The sequence below is a fragment of the Miniopterus schreibersii genome (assembly GCF_964146895.1).
Source record: "Miniopterus schreibersii genome assembly, chromosome: 15".
Taxonomy (NCBI): Eukaryota; Metazoa; Chordata; class Mammalia; order Chiroptera; family Miniopteridae; genus Miniopterus; species Miniopterus schreibersii.
Window position 1 is genome coordinate 36,399,469 of NC_138115.1, and position 16,972 is coordinate 36,416,440.

At 37.6% G+C, this 16,972-nt stretch overlaps 1 protein-coding gene across 3 annotated transcripts in view; it reads right to left on the reverse strand.

Moving 5' to 3' along the window:
* ZNF385D (zinc finger protein 385D) overlaps positions 1–16,972 on the reverse strand; it is a 463,164-nt gene that overhangs the window by 94,604 nt on the left and 351,588 nt on the right. For all 3 annotated transcript variants that reach the window (XM_081160106.1, XM_081160105.1, XM_081160104.1), the window contains exon 3: positions 1,983–2,093. In XM_081160106.1, the coding sequence (XP_081016232.1) occupies positions 1,983–2,093 (111 nt within the window). The remainder of the gene's footprint in view (positions 1–1,982; positions 2,094–16,972) is intronic.

Genomic DNA, 16,972 nt, shown 5'->3' on the forward strand with positions numbered 1-16,972 from the left:
GGTTTTCCGAATGCAGAGGAAAATAATGTCAGTGAAAGTGCTGGCAGGAGGGGATTTCGAAATAGCCCTCATTAGGTGAGTAAAATATCAGTACGATTTAAGAAGAAAAGGAACCAATAAGAAGCCACTTAAAATGACAATTACAGAACTATATGACTGTGTGCCCAGTGTTCAGAAATGATCAAAACTGCAACTACAGTTGACCCTTGAACAACACAGGGGCTAGGGGTGCCAATGGCCTGCAGGGTTGAAATTTTGTGTGTGACCCTGACTCCTCAAAAACTTAACTACTAATCGCCCACTGCTGACTGGAAGCCTTACTGATCACATAAACGGATTAACACGTTTTATATCTTATACGTATTATGCAATGTAGTCTTATAATAAAGTTAGAGAAAAACATATTAAGAAAATCATAAGGAAGAGACAATGCATCTACAGTAGTGTACGTATTTTTTGAAAAAAATCCATGTATAAGTGGACCCACTCAGTTCAAATCCGTGTTGTTCAAGGTTCAACTGTATTGAGTTCGGAACTCTTATTTATATGTCAGACTCCTCTTTTATCTTTTTTTTTACAACATCTGGAAAAGATTACTACGTAATAGTGATCACTTGAAACTATTATTGATTAATAAATTATACTATGGTAAATTTCTGAAAATTCAAATCAAAGTGCTCAGTATTAAAAAACAAACAAACAAACAAACAAAAACCCCAAAATATCCCTCCAAGTAAAATGCAGTATGTCTAGTGTATTCTTTTTTATAGCAGCAAATGCCTTTCAGATGCTGTGCAGGTAATCTACTCTTCTCTTTCTTAAGCCAACAGAAGGAATGTTATAAAATTACCTGATGATTGTACTGTACTAGTCGGTATGAGTTCATAGGAGAGTAGCAATCTTTATACCAAATGAAATGTTCTCACAGAAGAAAAAGCCACTTTATTTATGCCTCATCTATTTCCTGTGCCTGGTTATCTCACGTGCTATTCTCACCGGACAGCACCCAAGGGATCTGCTTGCCCAGGAAGATTAAATACTAGATGGCCTAACATTCTCCAGAATCCAGATCTGCTTGGTCATCTCCACAATGCCCATCAATTGAGGGCAAGATGATGGCACCTTGGAGGGGCCATTTGGATAGGATGGGGTCTTCTGTTTGCCTAGAGTATCCACAAGGTGTTCAAATCCTATTTCTTCCAAATCAACATTCCCTCTCTTTTCCATATTTCTAAGGACCAGCTCCACACCAAAGCAGGTTGTGGGGAGCAGGATCTTTCATGTTGGCCACAAGCCAAAATTAGCTTCACAGGGGTGAACCAAAAGTCTTTTCTGATCCTTAGAAAAGCTGGGAAGGATGTGAGTAACTCTCAGTGAATAATTTGCAAGGCGCTGGTCAAGTCCACAGTTGTCTACCTTCTGTCATGTTCTCCACTTCAGTTTTTCTCATTAGGGGCTTGAGGGCATCGAGGTCTTTAGGACCCCTGTTAGAGTGATAATACTTCTAAGGCGGTAAATTAAGAGCTCTAACACAAATATAACTAAGGACATAGGGCTGATCTGGAATTGGGCACCACCGAGGCAGGCGAAAAGAATTTAAAAAGCCAAAACCTTGACCTTGAAATATAATTTGGGACCTATCTTTTTCAGAGGTATCATTTCTTGAAAACCTCACTGGTCCTATATTTGACTATTCCCCAAAGGGAAAGTATATAACCTACATTTAGCATTCTTAAGAGATTAAAACAATGCCATTCATCAAACAGCAAGTATATAAGATTATATATATGCGCTATTTTTCCATAGCAAACAACCAAATATAATATAATAAACTCCAAAATTAAAGCCCATAAGGAGTTAAAATATTATCGCTGAATTTTGACATGCTCCATTACTGGAGAAAAATATTTAAGAAATCTCTTCTGTAAGATTGGAACAGCATAATACATTTTTTTTTAGTGCACACTAAATGATAAACTTACATCGGAATTAAATCTCAACTGGCAAATGTTGCATGATATGATTTGCTTTCTTCGATGAGGAAGAGGAACCCCGAATGTATGATTTATTACAGCTTTCTGAATCGGGTCCATCTGTAATGAGAAAAAAAATACAACAAATAGAAATAAAGCTTGTCAGTTCCATTGGAATGTGGTCTATTTCATTAAAGAGCCAATCTGTACAGCTTCAATCTACTGTTCACATTATAAAAAACATTTTTTTCCTAAGAAATGGCATTTCTACATTGTTAAAAAATAGAAAACAATAAGCTCGAAGCTCACGATGATAAGGAAATAATAAATGTATCCATTAGAGTCTGCATACTAACTATTTTTCTCATTTAGGATCAACAATTGTCTCAGTTTGATAATCCCAAAATATAATTAAATGTTTATCAAAACTCAAGTTATTATAAATGCCAGCAATCTTACACAGAAGACTGTCTCCACCATTGCCCCAAATGGACTTCAAAATGGACTTGGTAGGAGGATCAGCTCTGAAAATAAATTATGCCCCATTATCCAACATTAACCTTATGCTATGTTTGGTATCTTTTCTACAGTAAGAATATAGTACACAATTCCTGTTTTCTAACAATTCAAATATATGGAGCTATCATCAATGTATTCAACAACCATTTACTGGTCCCCTAATAAATACTGATATCCCATAGATTTATTATTTGAGGTTCAAAGAGTTTGGGCCATATATCAGTTGTCTCTCTCCATCCCATTTTCCCAGGCCAGGACAAGTGACACCAAATACATAATGTTGATAATCCAGCTCTAATAAAACATAATGTCTCCTCATCAAGCTCTGTCCTACAGTCCATGTCAGTGGTTCTCAACTGTTAGAGTCAGATAGAAACTTTGATCTGTTTCTTAATATGTGTACAACTTCTTTGCTTATCTGTGTCTATTAAGACTGTGATGAGTTTTAAAAGCGATAATTCATGAAATTTACTTAGCACAGTCAGTGCTGGGCACATTAAGAAGTCAATAAATGTCGGCTATTCATATATTCTCTATTGCAGCACATGTGAGATCAAGGTTAACATGAGCCTCACACTCCTCTAGTCGTTGTTGGCATACTACTCATTTCTCACGTGGTCAAAAAAACATTTCAAAATTATTTAAATGTTACACATGCAGTCATGACTTCTGGTGAATGCCTGTAAACTTTGGGATTCTTTTTTTTAATGGTATTTTTAAAAATATGTTTATTGATTTTTAGAAAGGAAGGGGGAGGGAGAGAAACATGGATCGGTTGTCTCCAGTACACGCCCCTGCAACCTAGGTATGGGCCCTGACCAGGAGTTGAACCTGAGACCTTTCCGTGTTTGGGATAATTCTCCAACCAACTGAGCCACACTGCCCAGGGCTGGAACTCTTAACTCTCATCAGATACAAAGCTCTTACAAGAATGCTCACAATGGGTTAAAATAGTTCAGATATGATTTGACAGACATACACCAAAGGAGTGTATCTATGAAATAATGCTCTAATATTCACCTTTTGTGATTACCCTAAACAAGGCATCGATAAATCCCACCTTCGTGTGTGTATTTCATATCCTCAGAACCAGCTGACTCATAGGTTCTCCTCACTGGTAGGTAGGAGGAAGTTTCTGTCTATGTTTACAACTCCTATTAGGTTATCTAGGAACTCTTAATGTACTGTTCTAAATAACAACAATAAAAAATCATAGCACTCAACATATAAGGGCCTTCTATGTACTAAATTGCAAGCTAGCGTGTTTATATATTAAATAGTTAAAATGATTTTTAAAAAATCAACTCATGGGGTAATCATTTTTATCTTGGACCATCACTTTGAATTATTTGACCTAATGTTAACCCTTGCCCAGATTCTGGATGAAACTCAGCTATGTGATTTTTCTGGTCACTTTTAAGTATGAATAAATTCTAGTATCTTCTCTCCCTTTAGTAGTGAATTCTAACATATTGTCTTTTTAACCAGTTCTATTTAGGTATAATTTACATACAATAACATTCACCAATGTAAACTTCAGAATTGGTTGAGATTTGACCAATACATACAGTAATACTAATTATCACATTAGAGCATTTGCATTACCTAGAAAAGTTCCCTTCTGCTCTTATGTGGTCAATCCCTTTCTCCCACCAGAGTCTTTTGAAACCAATGGTGTGCCTCCTGTCACTATATTTTTGCCTTTTCTCGAATTTCATATAAAGGGAATCATACAATATGTGGTCTTCTGTGTCTGGTATCTTTCATTAATGTGATGCTTTTAAGAATCAACCATGTTAGTGCACGTATCAGTAGCTCACTCCTTTTTACTGCTGAGTAGTATTCTTTCCTATGGATATACCAATGTGTATCCACTTGTCAGCTGATGAACATTCGAATTGTTTTCAGTAAATTCTATAATCTTTTCAAATATCAATACACATTTAAAGCTTATTCTAAAATTCAGTTCAGTGATTAAAAACAAACATTAAAATTAATTTAAAAGTACAATCTCTTTTCCCTAGGTTGGACTGATTATCAGATAGTAGGCTGAAAGGGAATAGTAAACGGTACAGATTTTGTGTCACAGGATTCATCTCTCTCTCTCTCTGTCACACACACACACAAACACACACTTCTCCAAGTCCCCCAACCCAACTAAGCTTCCAAACCTTTGTGAACCCCATATCACCCCTCTTTCCTCAGAACCAAAATGGACAATGCACAGAGCTTGAGAAAGCCTACAGTCATACAAACGTGGGAATCTGAGCTGCTTCAAATAGCCTTCATTCTACTTTCCAGGATCACTCTGACATTGCTTTAAACATGCCATCACAACGCTTCCATGACAACAATTACAGAGAACACTGGGGGATAATTTCCCTTTTAGCCAACAGCTAAAGGAAACAAAAAGCAGAAAGAGGTCCCTGACTTGGAGGTAGTTGTCTCATCACGTTATACGGCACCTGTCCCGTGCATAAATGGGGCCCATTTCTATCAGGAAACAAGGGAAATTATGCCTATGACCCACTCAGGAATACTGAAGTCCTCTTATAATAATGCTATGAAATAAAAATGAACTACACGTTTATATTAAATATGCTCTGAAATGCATTACAGAGTGTTTATCTTATATTGGTGAGCAGCATATTATTTTGATCTTTCAGTAACACTGCGGAGGCAGTGACCACACTCAATCTTAGTTTGTGTAGGAGGTATTTTGGACGAGACACCATGCAAATGTGGCATATTCTCCAGATTTAATTCCATTGTTTGAATGAATGACATTCTGATCACTGTTGGCTATAAAATCAAATCGCACAGTGCAAAGTTGTATATTCTTCTTCAGAGACAATTTTATTTCCCAGTATACTTAAAAACAAGGCACCTAAGTAGGTTACATTTTAAAGATGAATTCACAAACTGTAGTTCACCAACAAAAGTATTTATCTTTTATCATTTTAGGAATCTAGTACAGCAAAATAAGTTGAATGCCTTTATTAATGGACATCAATCATGTTCCCCTCTCTAAGATGGACACCTATAAATATATGTAAAACCATTTACAACTAGAAATTTTGAAAGGGGAAAGTCTAAATAATGCCAGTTCTGGTGTTAAATAGTTAATTAAATAAATCTACATGGTAACTAAAAGTAGCATCTACTATCAACTCAGGGACACACACACAGCCACTCTGATCATTTTGTTTAAACATACCATTACTTACCATTATGATCAAACATTTTGTTCCAAAAGAAAGTCCTATAAGTTGGTTTTCCCCCCATGAACAAATAGGACTGATCTGTCAAAACAATCATGCCTTACTGTGCGTATGCACATTAGCATTAATTTTTCTTCAAAGTCAGTCTCTAGAGATGCCAATATGTGCAGGCAAGAATAAAGGGGGGCTCTTGGGTCCCATAAGTTGTAGGAAACCTAGGTATTACAATGTGTACATTCACAGTGCACAATAAAATATTAAATTCTCTGAGATGTCCCACAATAAAAATGTCTTAAATAAATGATTTCTAAAATAATAAAACTAGAGCTCTCATTGTTCTCCTTGCTTGTTTTTAAATTTAGCTTCCCTGGTTCCATGCGTGCAGTTTAGAACATAGTAATCTCAAAAATAAAATCATTATAAAAATAAGAATAAAATGTAAATCCTTCAGCACCAAAGTAAAGACACTAAAAATGAAATACACAGATATCAGATCCATAAAAGTTTTTATACATTTCACTTATCCCATGCAGCACTGAATTAAAAACTGACAGAAAGAAATGGTAAAATATACATGGTATTTTAAGCCATATTTATCTAATTTCTAAAGTGGAATATTTTGAAAGCTAAAATTCTCTAAATACAATATCCAATCTCCCAAAACAAACAAAGCCAAGAATGATTCCATACCTATTAATATGCTTACCCAAAGCTTTAGACAAAAATTCAATTTCAAACTCAGCCTATGGCCTTATTTAAAGCCAAACGAATATGTTCTTCTTGATTTCAGGCTTAAGGATCTTTGCATTTCTATCTCAGGCCCTGCTTTTCCCTCCCCTCCCCTCTGGGCATTCTGGTAAATTGATTTGTAAATAAGTGTGCAAGGCACAGCCTCAAGGAGAGCAGCCACAGCTCCAGGTTCCCTTCTCTAGGATGTCTGTTGTGTTTTCAGAGAGGACTTGGCTTAACCCTGAGTTTACATTTCTAGCTCTAAGAGACATTCTCTCTTTAGGTTCTATTATTATTGTGGCTTTCAGTTTTCAATTCAAAGAACAAGAATTTAAATGGCAGGAAGGACGTTTGAAGTCCAGAAATATAAAGGTTATCTCTTCCAGCTGGTATTTCTATGTAACAACAGCAAGTAACAATAACTCTAAAGGTTACACTTAAGGGCACTTAGTGTATTTTTATGTTTATAAGCATTATTTCTATCTCAGCAACTTACTGAGGAGCTCTCATTGCCCCTTGCCTAAAATCATACAATTAGTAAGAGTTGTGATATCCATTGTCGTGAAATATATAAAGCGTATACAGATCCCAGCATGGTGTCTGATACACAAAAAGCTGCTTTCCGCTCCTGCTGTTATTATTTTATAACAATAATAGTAAACATCGCCATTCCTTTTCAGAAGAGGAAAACCTAGAAAGAGTACAAAGCTGCCTCAAAGAGACCATGTGACCTCAAACCATCCAGGAAAACATATATATATTCAACGACATTAAATTTTAAATTATATTTGAAGAAAACAATACCTAATTTTAGATGAGCATTCAGATCTGCAGGCCTGGGTCCCATTGTTCTTTGTACCCGTAGCAATTAGAAAAGTGACTCACACTTATCAAAGGCTTAATACGTGTCTGTAGAGTTGCGAAGTAAATCAAAGCCCCAAATCAAAACATAGTCATGTTGGAACAACAGCAGTGGGAAAATCTGGTTTCGCAAGGAAACCTTAGGCACAGGAGGTGAAGAGAAGTTGTTCGAATCAAAGGCAAGAGGGAAATGACTCTATGATACAATATGGGATAAAAGATAGAGACACAGGTAGTAAAACCTACAACCGCAAGTCACCAAGCAGAATTTTCATATCACCTATTGTTATCTAAGCAACAAGAACTGGCTGACAGGCTCTCTTCACACTTTATAGGCCAAAGTCAGGCCATTTTCCACCAGGTGTCCTCCTAAATGAAGGCCAGCAGACATACCGGTCCCCTGATCAGTGAAGGAGAAGCTGGCCACGCTCACAAAACCAGTGCTTGCACTTAAATGCGCGAAGGCCTTGGGACGCTGGCCAAGTAGTCGGGACACGTCCGCATGGAAGAAACATTTCATTGTCGGCAGCTTTCTGCCATCATGGCTATTTTCCCTAATGTTCTACGAGTCGGATAATCAAGTGAAACACAGAAAGTTCAAAGTAAAGGATGGATGAGCCTGAAGGGATCTGAAGACATTATTTTTCCTAGAATGATTTATGTGCTCAAGCAAATTGCATTTAACCAATGTATTGCGGCTCTGTCAGGGAAGGCCCACAGATACCTTCTCTCCGAGATTTTTAAGTGCATACGCAGAATTGTTACCAACACAATTTCTCAGTCATGGAAATTTAATCATGGGCGCATTTTTAGAAATCACCTATTTGTGGTATTTTTCAGGGAGCGGGGGCTATGTTTCACCTATGCTCATATCCCCGGTGGTTCTTGTTCCTTTATCTAACCTAGGGAGCGCTCAATATATATTTAAATTTTATTGAAATTTCTCACTTTTTAAATGAGAAAATCTATACCCCAGGGGGGATATAAAGATCAGAAAAACAGGACAGAAGGTGATTTTATTCTATTGATGGGCTTCCATTTTCTGCAATAATATTTTTTTTTCTAGCCCAAAATAAATATTAAGTTTCTTTAAGAAGAATGAAGGTTGCCTGATCATAGTAATATCATCCTGTGGAGAAGACTCCAGTGTTTAATTTGGACACTTTAGAAACCTAGTTATCAGCATTACAGGGACTTAATTTGACTCAAATGTTTTGATCAGAAGCCCGTTTCTGGGGATTTAAATAGCAAAATCTCTTTCAAAGACAACAAATGCCTACAGGGCCTGTCTGGGCAAGAAGACAGGTTTCTCTATCATCTTTAGTCCCGGCCTCTGAATAAGGTTTACGGTAATTAAACCCAAGACCTCCAGAGCTGGGATTCCATTCACGTGGAGATAATGGCATTGGCTGAGCAGGAGAATACACTCCCCAAACCATGCTATTAGCAGCTGTGCCAGAAGTCAGCGAACACATCTGGTTCCTGGGCACGTCATTGAAATATAGGACAGGTGCTAAAATCTGCTGTATTCTGTGATGTAAAGAAAGGTAAGGGCAAAATACTTTTGTACATAAATCACTGATGGCTAAATTGAAAGGATTGTCTCTTATTCTGAAATCTCGTCCTTTCTATTTTTCTGTTGTTAAACTCCTTTCTTTTTTCAAAATCATGGTGCCATTAGATGGGATGATAGATGGAAACAATTAAAGCATGAAAGTACTATGTTAATTGGCCTTTTAACATTTCCTTTTTAATATTTTAACCATGTACTAGCTTCCTACAACTGCTGTACAAAAGTATTGCAGACAGACAATAGTGCAGGGAAGCCTGGGGAGGGGGTGGGAGCAGGGTGGAGGGGGTCAAGGGGAAGAAAAAGGGAACGTCTGTAATACTGTCAACAATAAAGATAAATAAATCCAAAGCATTGCAAACTTGGTGGCTTAAAACAACAGAAATTCATTATCTCACAGGTTGGGAGGTTAGAAGTTTGAAATGGAGGTGTTGGCAACCCAAGGCTCTGGCATCTGTAAGAATGATTCCTGCCTACTCCTGGCTTCTACTGTTTTACCTGCAATCTTTGGCAATCCTTGGCTTATAGATACACATCACCCCAAGCTTCCATCTTTAGGGTGCATTCTTCCTATGCGTGTTGTTCTCTATGTCCAAATTTCTACTTTTTATAAGGACACCACTCCTATTGGATTAGGGACCACTCTCCTGAACTTGTTATGGCTTGATAACCTCTGTGAACAGCCAATTTCCAAATAAGGTCTAATTCAGGTGTACTATAGGTCAGAACTACAACATACCTTTCTGGAGGGTCAAATTAGAGCTGTAATAAATGGAACAGACAATATACAAGTCTAAAAACCACTGTGAAATTTTACTCAGGCACTAATTCTAGGATTTCTTGCTCAGAAGAAAACTATAAATTAAAATAAGTTTTCTTGTCTTAGTGGCTAAAACGAAGAAAAATTCCAAGATAACACATGTATATGGAATTAAGCCCATGAGGGTATCTTTGCTTTCTATATTTTGTTCAAAAATACAAATAGACATATCTGTCTGTGCATATGAATGCATGTGTACACATGCATACATACACATGCATACATATCCTTTATGTACCAATTTATGCAGCAGTATTTACCCACAAATTCCCTACATAAAATCTCTCACTGCTTGGAATTTGGCATAATTCAATTTCCGTGTTTGGGCTAGACTTAATAATTTCTTAAAATAGTCTACTTCTGGCACTGAAGTATCCATTCACTAATTCACACATACACTTGCCCCACCCCCTGTGGGTGGCCCATACACTCCTTTCTTTCAGCAGTTATGCGGAATTCAAGCCACCAGGGGCATTCCGGGTTGGCAAACAATACCTTCCGCGGACTTGCCCAGCCCACACCTCCTTGCCTCTGATATTTTGCTCCTGTAATATAGATCTGTTGGCAATTCCTTGCATAATCCGGTGCAGTTTATTGCTTCCTTGTCTTTTGAAAGACTCATTTTTTCAATATTTATTACTTATATATTACATGTATAATTCCTGTCTATCCTTCAAAATGCTATTTTTTCCCAAGAGGATCCCTTTAGGAGGTAAGACTAAATGCCCCTCCTCCCAGTCCCCCAACACCCTGGACATTCTAGCATCCTCCTGCCATACTCGCCGCTCGAATACTCTGCTTATGGCTCCCCCCTCCCAAAACTGCAAACGGCGTAATAAATTTTGTCTGTCTTTGAAAAACAAGTGTACGAGCACAGAAAATACTTAAGAAAGTTTTATTGTTGAAGAAAGTAATTAGGTATGGAAAAGCAGCCTCTCCTGCCAACTGTCAATCATTTTAAGGAGAAAAATGTGGCCCAAGACATAATTCTTGGCCGATGTGACTTTGTTCAATTTTGTAGAAAATGTGCATTGTCATCCACTTGCATTGTCATCTGAAGCTGATTGTGTTTTGGGACCTTGATGTAAATATGCAACATGAACTGCATGTTTTAAAGCACAAAATAATAATCTGTCTCTTAAAATGCTCGCCGCATACTTAAGGCAATCATCTGAACCCTGCTGTGCCTGGGAATCACCCAGGGAGCTTGTTAAAGGTACAGGGCCGGAGCCCAACGCAAGGCAAAGCCCGTCACCGCTCAAAGGGCTCCATGGGAAACAGAGACAACAGGCTGAGAGCTGGCGGGGGGGGGGGAGCAGGGGCTGGGGGGGGCAGAACAGGAAAAATAGGGAAAGAACTCTGGGGAGGGAAGGTGGGGCGGTGGAGGAAGGCACGGGGGTGCTGAATGGTGATGGGCGGAAACTTGTATTGATGAACACACAACACAGTGTATGTTTGACGCACTGCAGAATGGGCACCCGAAACCTGAATAGTTTTGTTAACCAGCGTCACCCCAATAAATTCAATAAAAAGGAAAATAAATAAAAGGCTCGATGGGAATGGCTAAGAAGTGCTGGTTAAAACCTTGGTCCGAGAATCAATTTCCTGGAATAAAAATGTTTTCAGCAGATGTTTCCAGGAAACCAATGTCTTCTTTTCCCCCAATAAATAATTTTTAGACAAATAATCCTATAACGGATGTGATATTACCCTCATTTTACAGAAATGAAAACTGAGGAGTAATAGCTAGGGTAAGTGATTTGCCATCGCAATCTATTTCTTACCAGGCAGCTCCAAGATTTAAATCCAGGTTTATTAAAATCCAGCGTTCTTCCCACATATCACACTGACCTTCAATACACTTCTGAACTCAATTTAAAAACTGGGCTTGAGTTTGGGGTTCTTGGGAACTGGCAAACCACAGGCAGGAACACATATACATTTAGCAAAAGAATGAACTGATGAAGAAAACTGAACCACAGCAACTTGAAACAAACTAGGGCTATTATAAAGTGTCTCCAACAACTGACTTTTTTTATTGCCTTGCGGGCTTCTGTAAATGCCCAAAGTGTTGCTAAATGGCTGTTTCACTTCTGCCTAGATCTTTTACTCCACAAGTTTTCCACTTTCTGCTCTTTTTAAAGAACCTAAAGAAAGTAATGTAAAGTTGAGCTGCAATTAGAAGCTTGGATCTGATGTAAAGAAGGCAAAGTGGTCAGCAAGATGTTTTCAACTGTGGGGATCAAGGAAGGAAGAAGAATAGTGACCTCAAATCTGTCACTACTGGACTGCTGGTGGCTTATTGTATAAACTGCAGCCCAGCCTGTACCCACTTAAACCACTCTTCACATGGCCCAAAAGGGTTTGAGAATCTCTGGTGGATTTTCATGAGCGAGCACATTGAGAACCACTGATTTAAAAAGTCGTATTTCCCATGAACTTCAAGTCTTTTTACATAGGGACTCTTGGAATATATTGTTCTATAATTTCTTTTCTAGTTTTGTTTAGGTTTATAAAATAATGTACACACGATGACAACCAAGGAGTACAAAAGAGCTTCAAATAATAACCAAAACTCTCCCTCTCTAACCCTCCCAGGCAAGAAGGAAATGCTTGACATGTTTATTATTATTATTATTTTTCTTCTAGGTGACACCATTGACCTAAATAACATGCTGAAGTAGTTATATCTCTCTAATAAAAATGAGTATTTAATATGTACATACCATCACACTTGGTGTTTCTTTCCATACTCCTTTAAGCAACCTTTCAAAGTTTTATTAATTTCAATATTCTCTTATTATTTTACATTACTACATAATATGTTTCTACTTTTATGTTTGGTTCCATTAACTTGAGTCAGGATCTCAAATTCCCTGCTTGAAGTTATTTGTTTCCTTAGGTCTGTTCTCCCCTCACTTCCCAATTTCCAAATTCTCTCAACGACACTTACAATTTTAAATGTTCAAAATTTTCTAACTAAAATACTTTTTCCTCTACCTACAACGCATTCTACTCGGCTTTGTTCAAGGATGACTCTAAAATTTAGAAGCTAATAAACAAAATTATCAGTTTTAAATTTTATCAATATTTTTTGTCTGCTAATATGACAGGTTCCATTTCTTTTCCTGTGGCTCCAAGGCTACAAATCTGGGCCCATTAGAAGAGATTGTTTTTAGCTTTCAGCAAAGGAGCTTCTACTTTCGTATTATCCATCTATTGCTTGAAATTCTGTCCTATTTTGACATATATATCATGATTTTCTGTTGTTTCTTTTTTGTCTTTCTTTTTCTATAATGTGTTATCTTAAAATTTTCCACTGTTTAATCAATCCCCCTGTTTTCAGCCCCACTTGTCTCATGTGTTCTGTTTCATTCACCCACCACTATGCCTGTTGACCCTAATTTCAGACTTTCTACAAGGTTCTGACTTCATACTTTTCTCTACTTTCCTTTTCTGTGCACTTGTGTCCATCCATCTGGTTTCCAGAAACGTATAAAACTTCACCTGTTGGCTACTCAAAACACGTTTGTTCTTTTGCATCTATGTCTCCTTTTCTGTATTTCTTAAGGTTTATTTCTTGTATTTGTATAATCTTTGTCCCATTTGGAAAGAAAACAAGTTATTTCTAAGCATATTTAAATAAAAAATCTGAAGAAAAGCATGTATATTAAAAATGCACACTAGTCCAAAATGCCTGATACCTGATACCAATAAATTGTAGTTTTCAGGTAAAGGCTTATTATTGCTCACATTTGATCAGAAAAACTACTCCATTTAAATAATCACCATTCTAAACAACGCTTTAACATCAAGAACATGATTTAGGATCATGTCACTTCTTCTGAAATCTTCTGGGAACTCTTAATGAAAGCTGCTTTCCCCCACTCCTTAGAATATGCATTTCCTTCCATCATGAAAATAGTACATGACAACTAAACACTACGGTTTCCTCCTTCCTGTTGCTAAGTTTACTTTGTGTTTTAAGTGAAATTTCCAAAGCAATTCCCCAGCTCTTTCTTGATAATAATTTGCATTTTGTAAAAAGTCCTTGGCTAAAGGAAACCAAACATAAAAAAGGCAATCGCAATGAAGAAAGGGTATTAGTACAAAAGACTTCTGCTAATTACCTGGCAAAATAATCTGGCTGCCTGAGTACCCCTGGGATGTGCTAACTTAAGAAAAACACATCACAGATTAAGTGTCAGGCTAGCCAAGCTGAATTTCAAACAATCCCAAAATATTAAACAGGAAAAGACCATGCACTGCAGGACACCGCTTGGCAAGAGTTCCCGCAACCATTTTCACTCTATCATATAAATCCACACAGGAATTTTAAAAAAGGCAATACAGGGTTCAAAAACGTGGTAAAGGGGACAGCTGAGAATTGGAAAACCGAGAGAGAAAATTTATTCTAAAAAAATGAGGAATCCTGGAAAACAAAACTTTTGGTGAAGAGTCTTGGATTTAGACCTTGGGAAGGGTCACCTACTAGTTTTCTGACCTTGGGAAAGAGCAATGGCAGGATTGAATGAAGGAATGCATGGGAAAGCACTCGAAACAGAGCCAGGCGTGTTCAGAGTCCACCCTGGTGACGTGGTTTTCAGACGATGGCCTGCAGACATAGGCCACATGGGTGGGAGACACAGCAGGTCTGCGCTGTTGACCCACGCTTCCAATCAGGCCTGAAGTATACAACCATGGAAAGCTATCCTGCGTTGACTGTTGAGAGATTAGTGAAGATGACAACTTAAAAGTGAAGAATAAGAACAAATTGAGTGTCGCTCAGCCTGACACAGTTCTAAAGAGGAGCCTAAGCACGGAGGCCAGCCTTGCAGGAAGGCTTGCAGGAAGGATGGCGCTTGATTAGTGTTGGCGACAGGGAAGGGTGCCCTGGGAAGCAGGCAGAAGATGTTTTCTGGAATTCTGTGGATGTTTGTCTGAGGAAGAACAGGTATTCTAGCTGCCGGGGCAGATGCAATAACGCAAAACACATGGTTCTGAGCTCCAGCAAGGAAGTTAGGATAATGAAAGTTAGAAAAACATAAATTTCTGTGCAAATCTGCAAGTGTTGGAATAAAGATATGAGCACAGTGCCATGGTGGGGGGGTGTTCTGGAAGATATCAAATAAATGACTATATTTGGGTTGAATGAGTAGGAATTATTTAGATTTTTAAAAAGGGGGAAATAATAATTATAACAGAAGCCACCTATGTCAAGGAATAAAGGAATGTGCATTTTCAGTCGACATTTACAACTGAGGTCTGAATGTAGAATAATAGTATGAATGGAAAAGTATGAACGTGGACAGGTCAGGTGGGGCATGTGCATAACATGGGTGCTATGTCAATGAATTTGGACTTTTGCCCTTTGAACAATGTTAAGGTATGAAAAAATATTCAACTCGCAAGTGTATGTAACAACATTTGTATTTTTAGAAAAAATAATTTAAACAAGAACCTGAAAGGAGGAAATCAATCTGGAGTCAGGAAGACAAACCAGGAGGTTTTGCAGCAGCCCAGCTGCAAACCACAGGTCATAATTCAGCCAGTAGCAACCGGGAGATTGAGGGAGAGATTGGGGAGATTTTTAGGAGACAGGCTTTTAAGTCAGCATTATCTTTTTGAAATAAGGCCCAAGGAAGGCTGATTCTTCTCATTTGGGTAACGGAATGCGTAGTGACAACATTAACCATCACATAAATAAAAAGAATGGCAAATTTCAGGAAGGTATGTTTGTAGGTGTATGCGTGGGTAGGGGGATTAATGAGTTCATCACTGGGAACATATTACATTTTATGTGCTAATGGAAGTCTCTATATGAGAAATATAGTAGATATGTAGGAAATCAGATACGTCTCTAGAGTTTAAAAGTGTGTTCACTGTTGAAGTATAAAATTTTATCATTCCTGGTCTAACCAAAGAGTGGATGATATGGAATAGACTTGAGTAGAATGAGAAGTGAGGGGACTACAAAGAGAATACTGGGGGAGCACTGATGTTTCTGGGGATGTCAGAGGCAAAAGATACCACAAGGGAGCTAAAGAGGAGAGATTTGGAAGAGAAGTAGGAGAGAATGGAACAACTGAATCTAAGGGGACAGAGGAATCGGAAGGAAGGAATTATACAGGTTGATTTCTGTGCAACTTTTGAAGACTTGATTGGGAGCAGATGCTAGTGTCGCTTTTGGATGTCCAATTTTAATGCCTAACAGCTTATATTGCCCATATTCTACATGGTAGGCACTGTGACTGTGCTGGTGATACAAAGATAAGATAAAGTCCCTGGTCTCAAGAAGTGTGCAATCCAGTGGGGAAGACAGATGTGTGTAGAAATAATTACAGCGCAAGACAATATTATTATAATTGCTGTAAAACAGGGTGATAGTTAGAAACACAAGCAAGAAACTAATGAATTTTGCCGGGGAAGGATCATATAAGGTTTCATAGTGGGAGAAAAGATGCAAGTTAAGAGTAAAATGGTTTTCTCCTTAAGCCTTCTCAGTGGTTTTAATTAGGTTCTTCTTTTTAGAGTCTCATCTCTTAGCTAAATGGAAATCTTCTGATGACTTATAATTACTAGTTTCTTTAAAAAATGTACCTTTATTCAAAAACCTATGATATTTTATGATTTAATTTTTAGAATATATAGTGTCCATATTTTGTTAAAGGACATCCCGATTTAATTTAAAAATATATGAATGATTTAACCATGTCTGCAAGAATAAGAATTTATCACTGTGCAGAACCTTATAGAGATAATTTTTAAACTGTAAAGACATTAAGGAAGAACTAAATTAATGAGAGATACATCCTATTATGCTAGAAAGATTCAAAATAATAAAAAAAGATATCTCTTTGTTTTTTCCAAATCGAACTATAGAGTCAATGCAATGTGAAACAAACAGCCATGAGATTTTTCACAGGGCTTGATAGGATAACTCTAAAATTGACACAGGAGAAGAAATTATCAAGAATAAACAATCCAACCTTAAAGAATGAGAACCTGCAGAGGCCATATTTTATTAGATGGCAAATCTTATTGTAAAGCTACGGCTAAGACAATGAGACAATGGTGCTCCCCCAGAGAAAAGGAAATAGACCACTGATTTTCAACCAGGGTGCCGCGGCACACTGGTGTGCCATAGGAATTTTTAAAATATGCAATACCTGACTTTTTGGTCAGGGGCACTGACCTCTTTCCTGTAGACTGTCAAATAAAAAAATGACAACAGTCAACACAACAACAGCCATCTAGTGAATGAATCAAAATTATACAT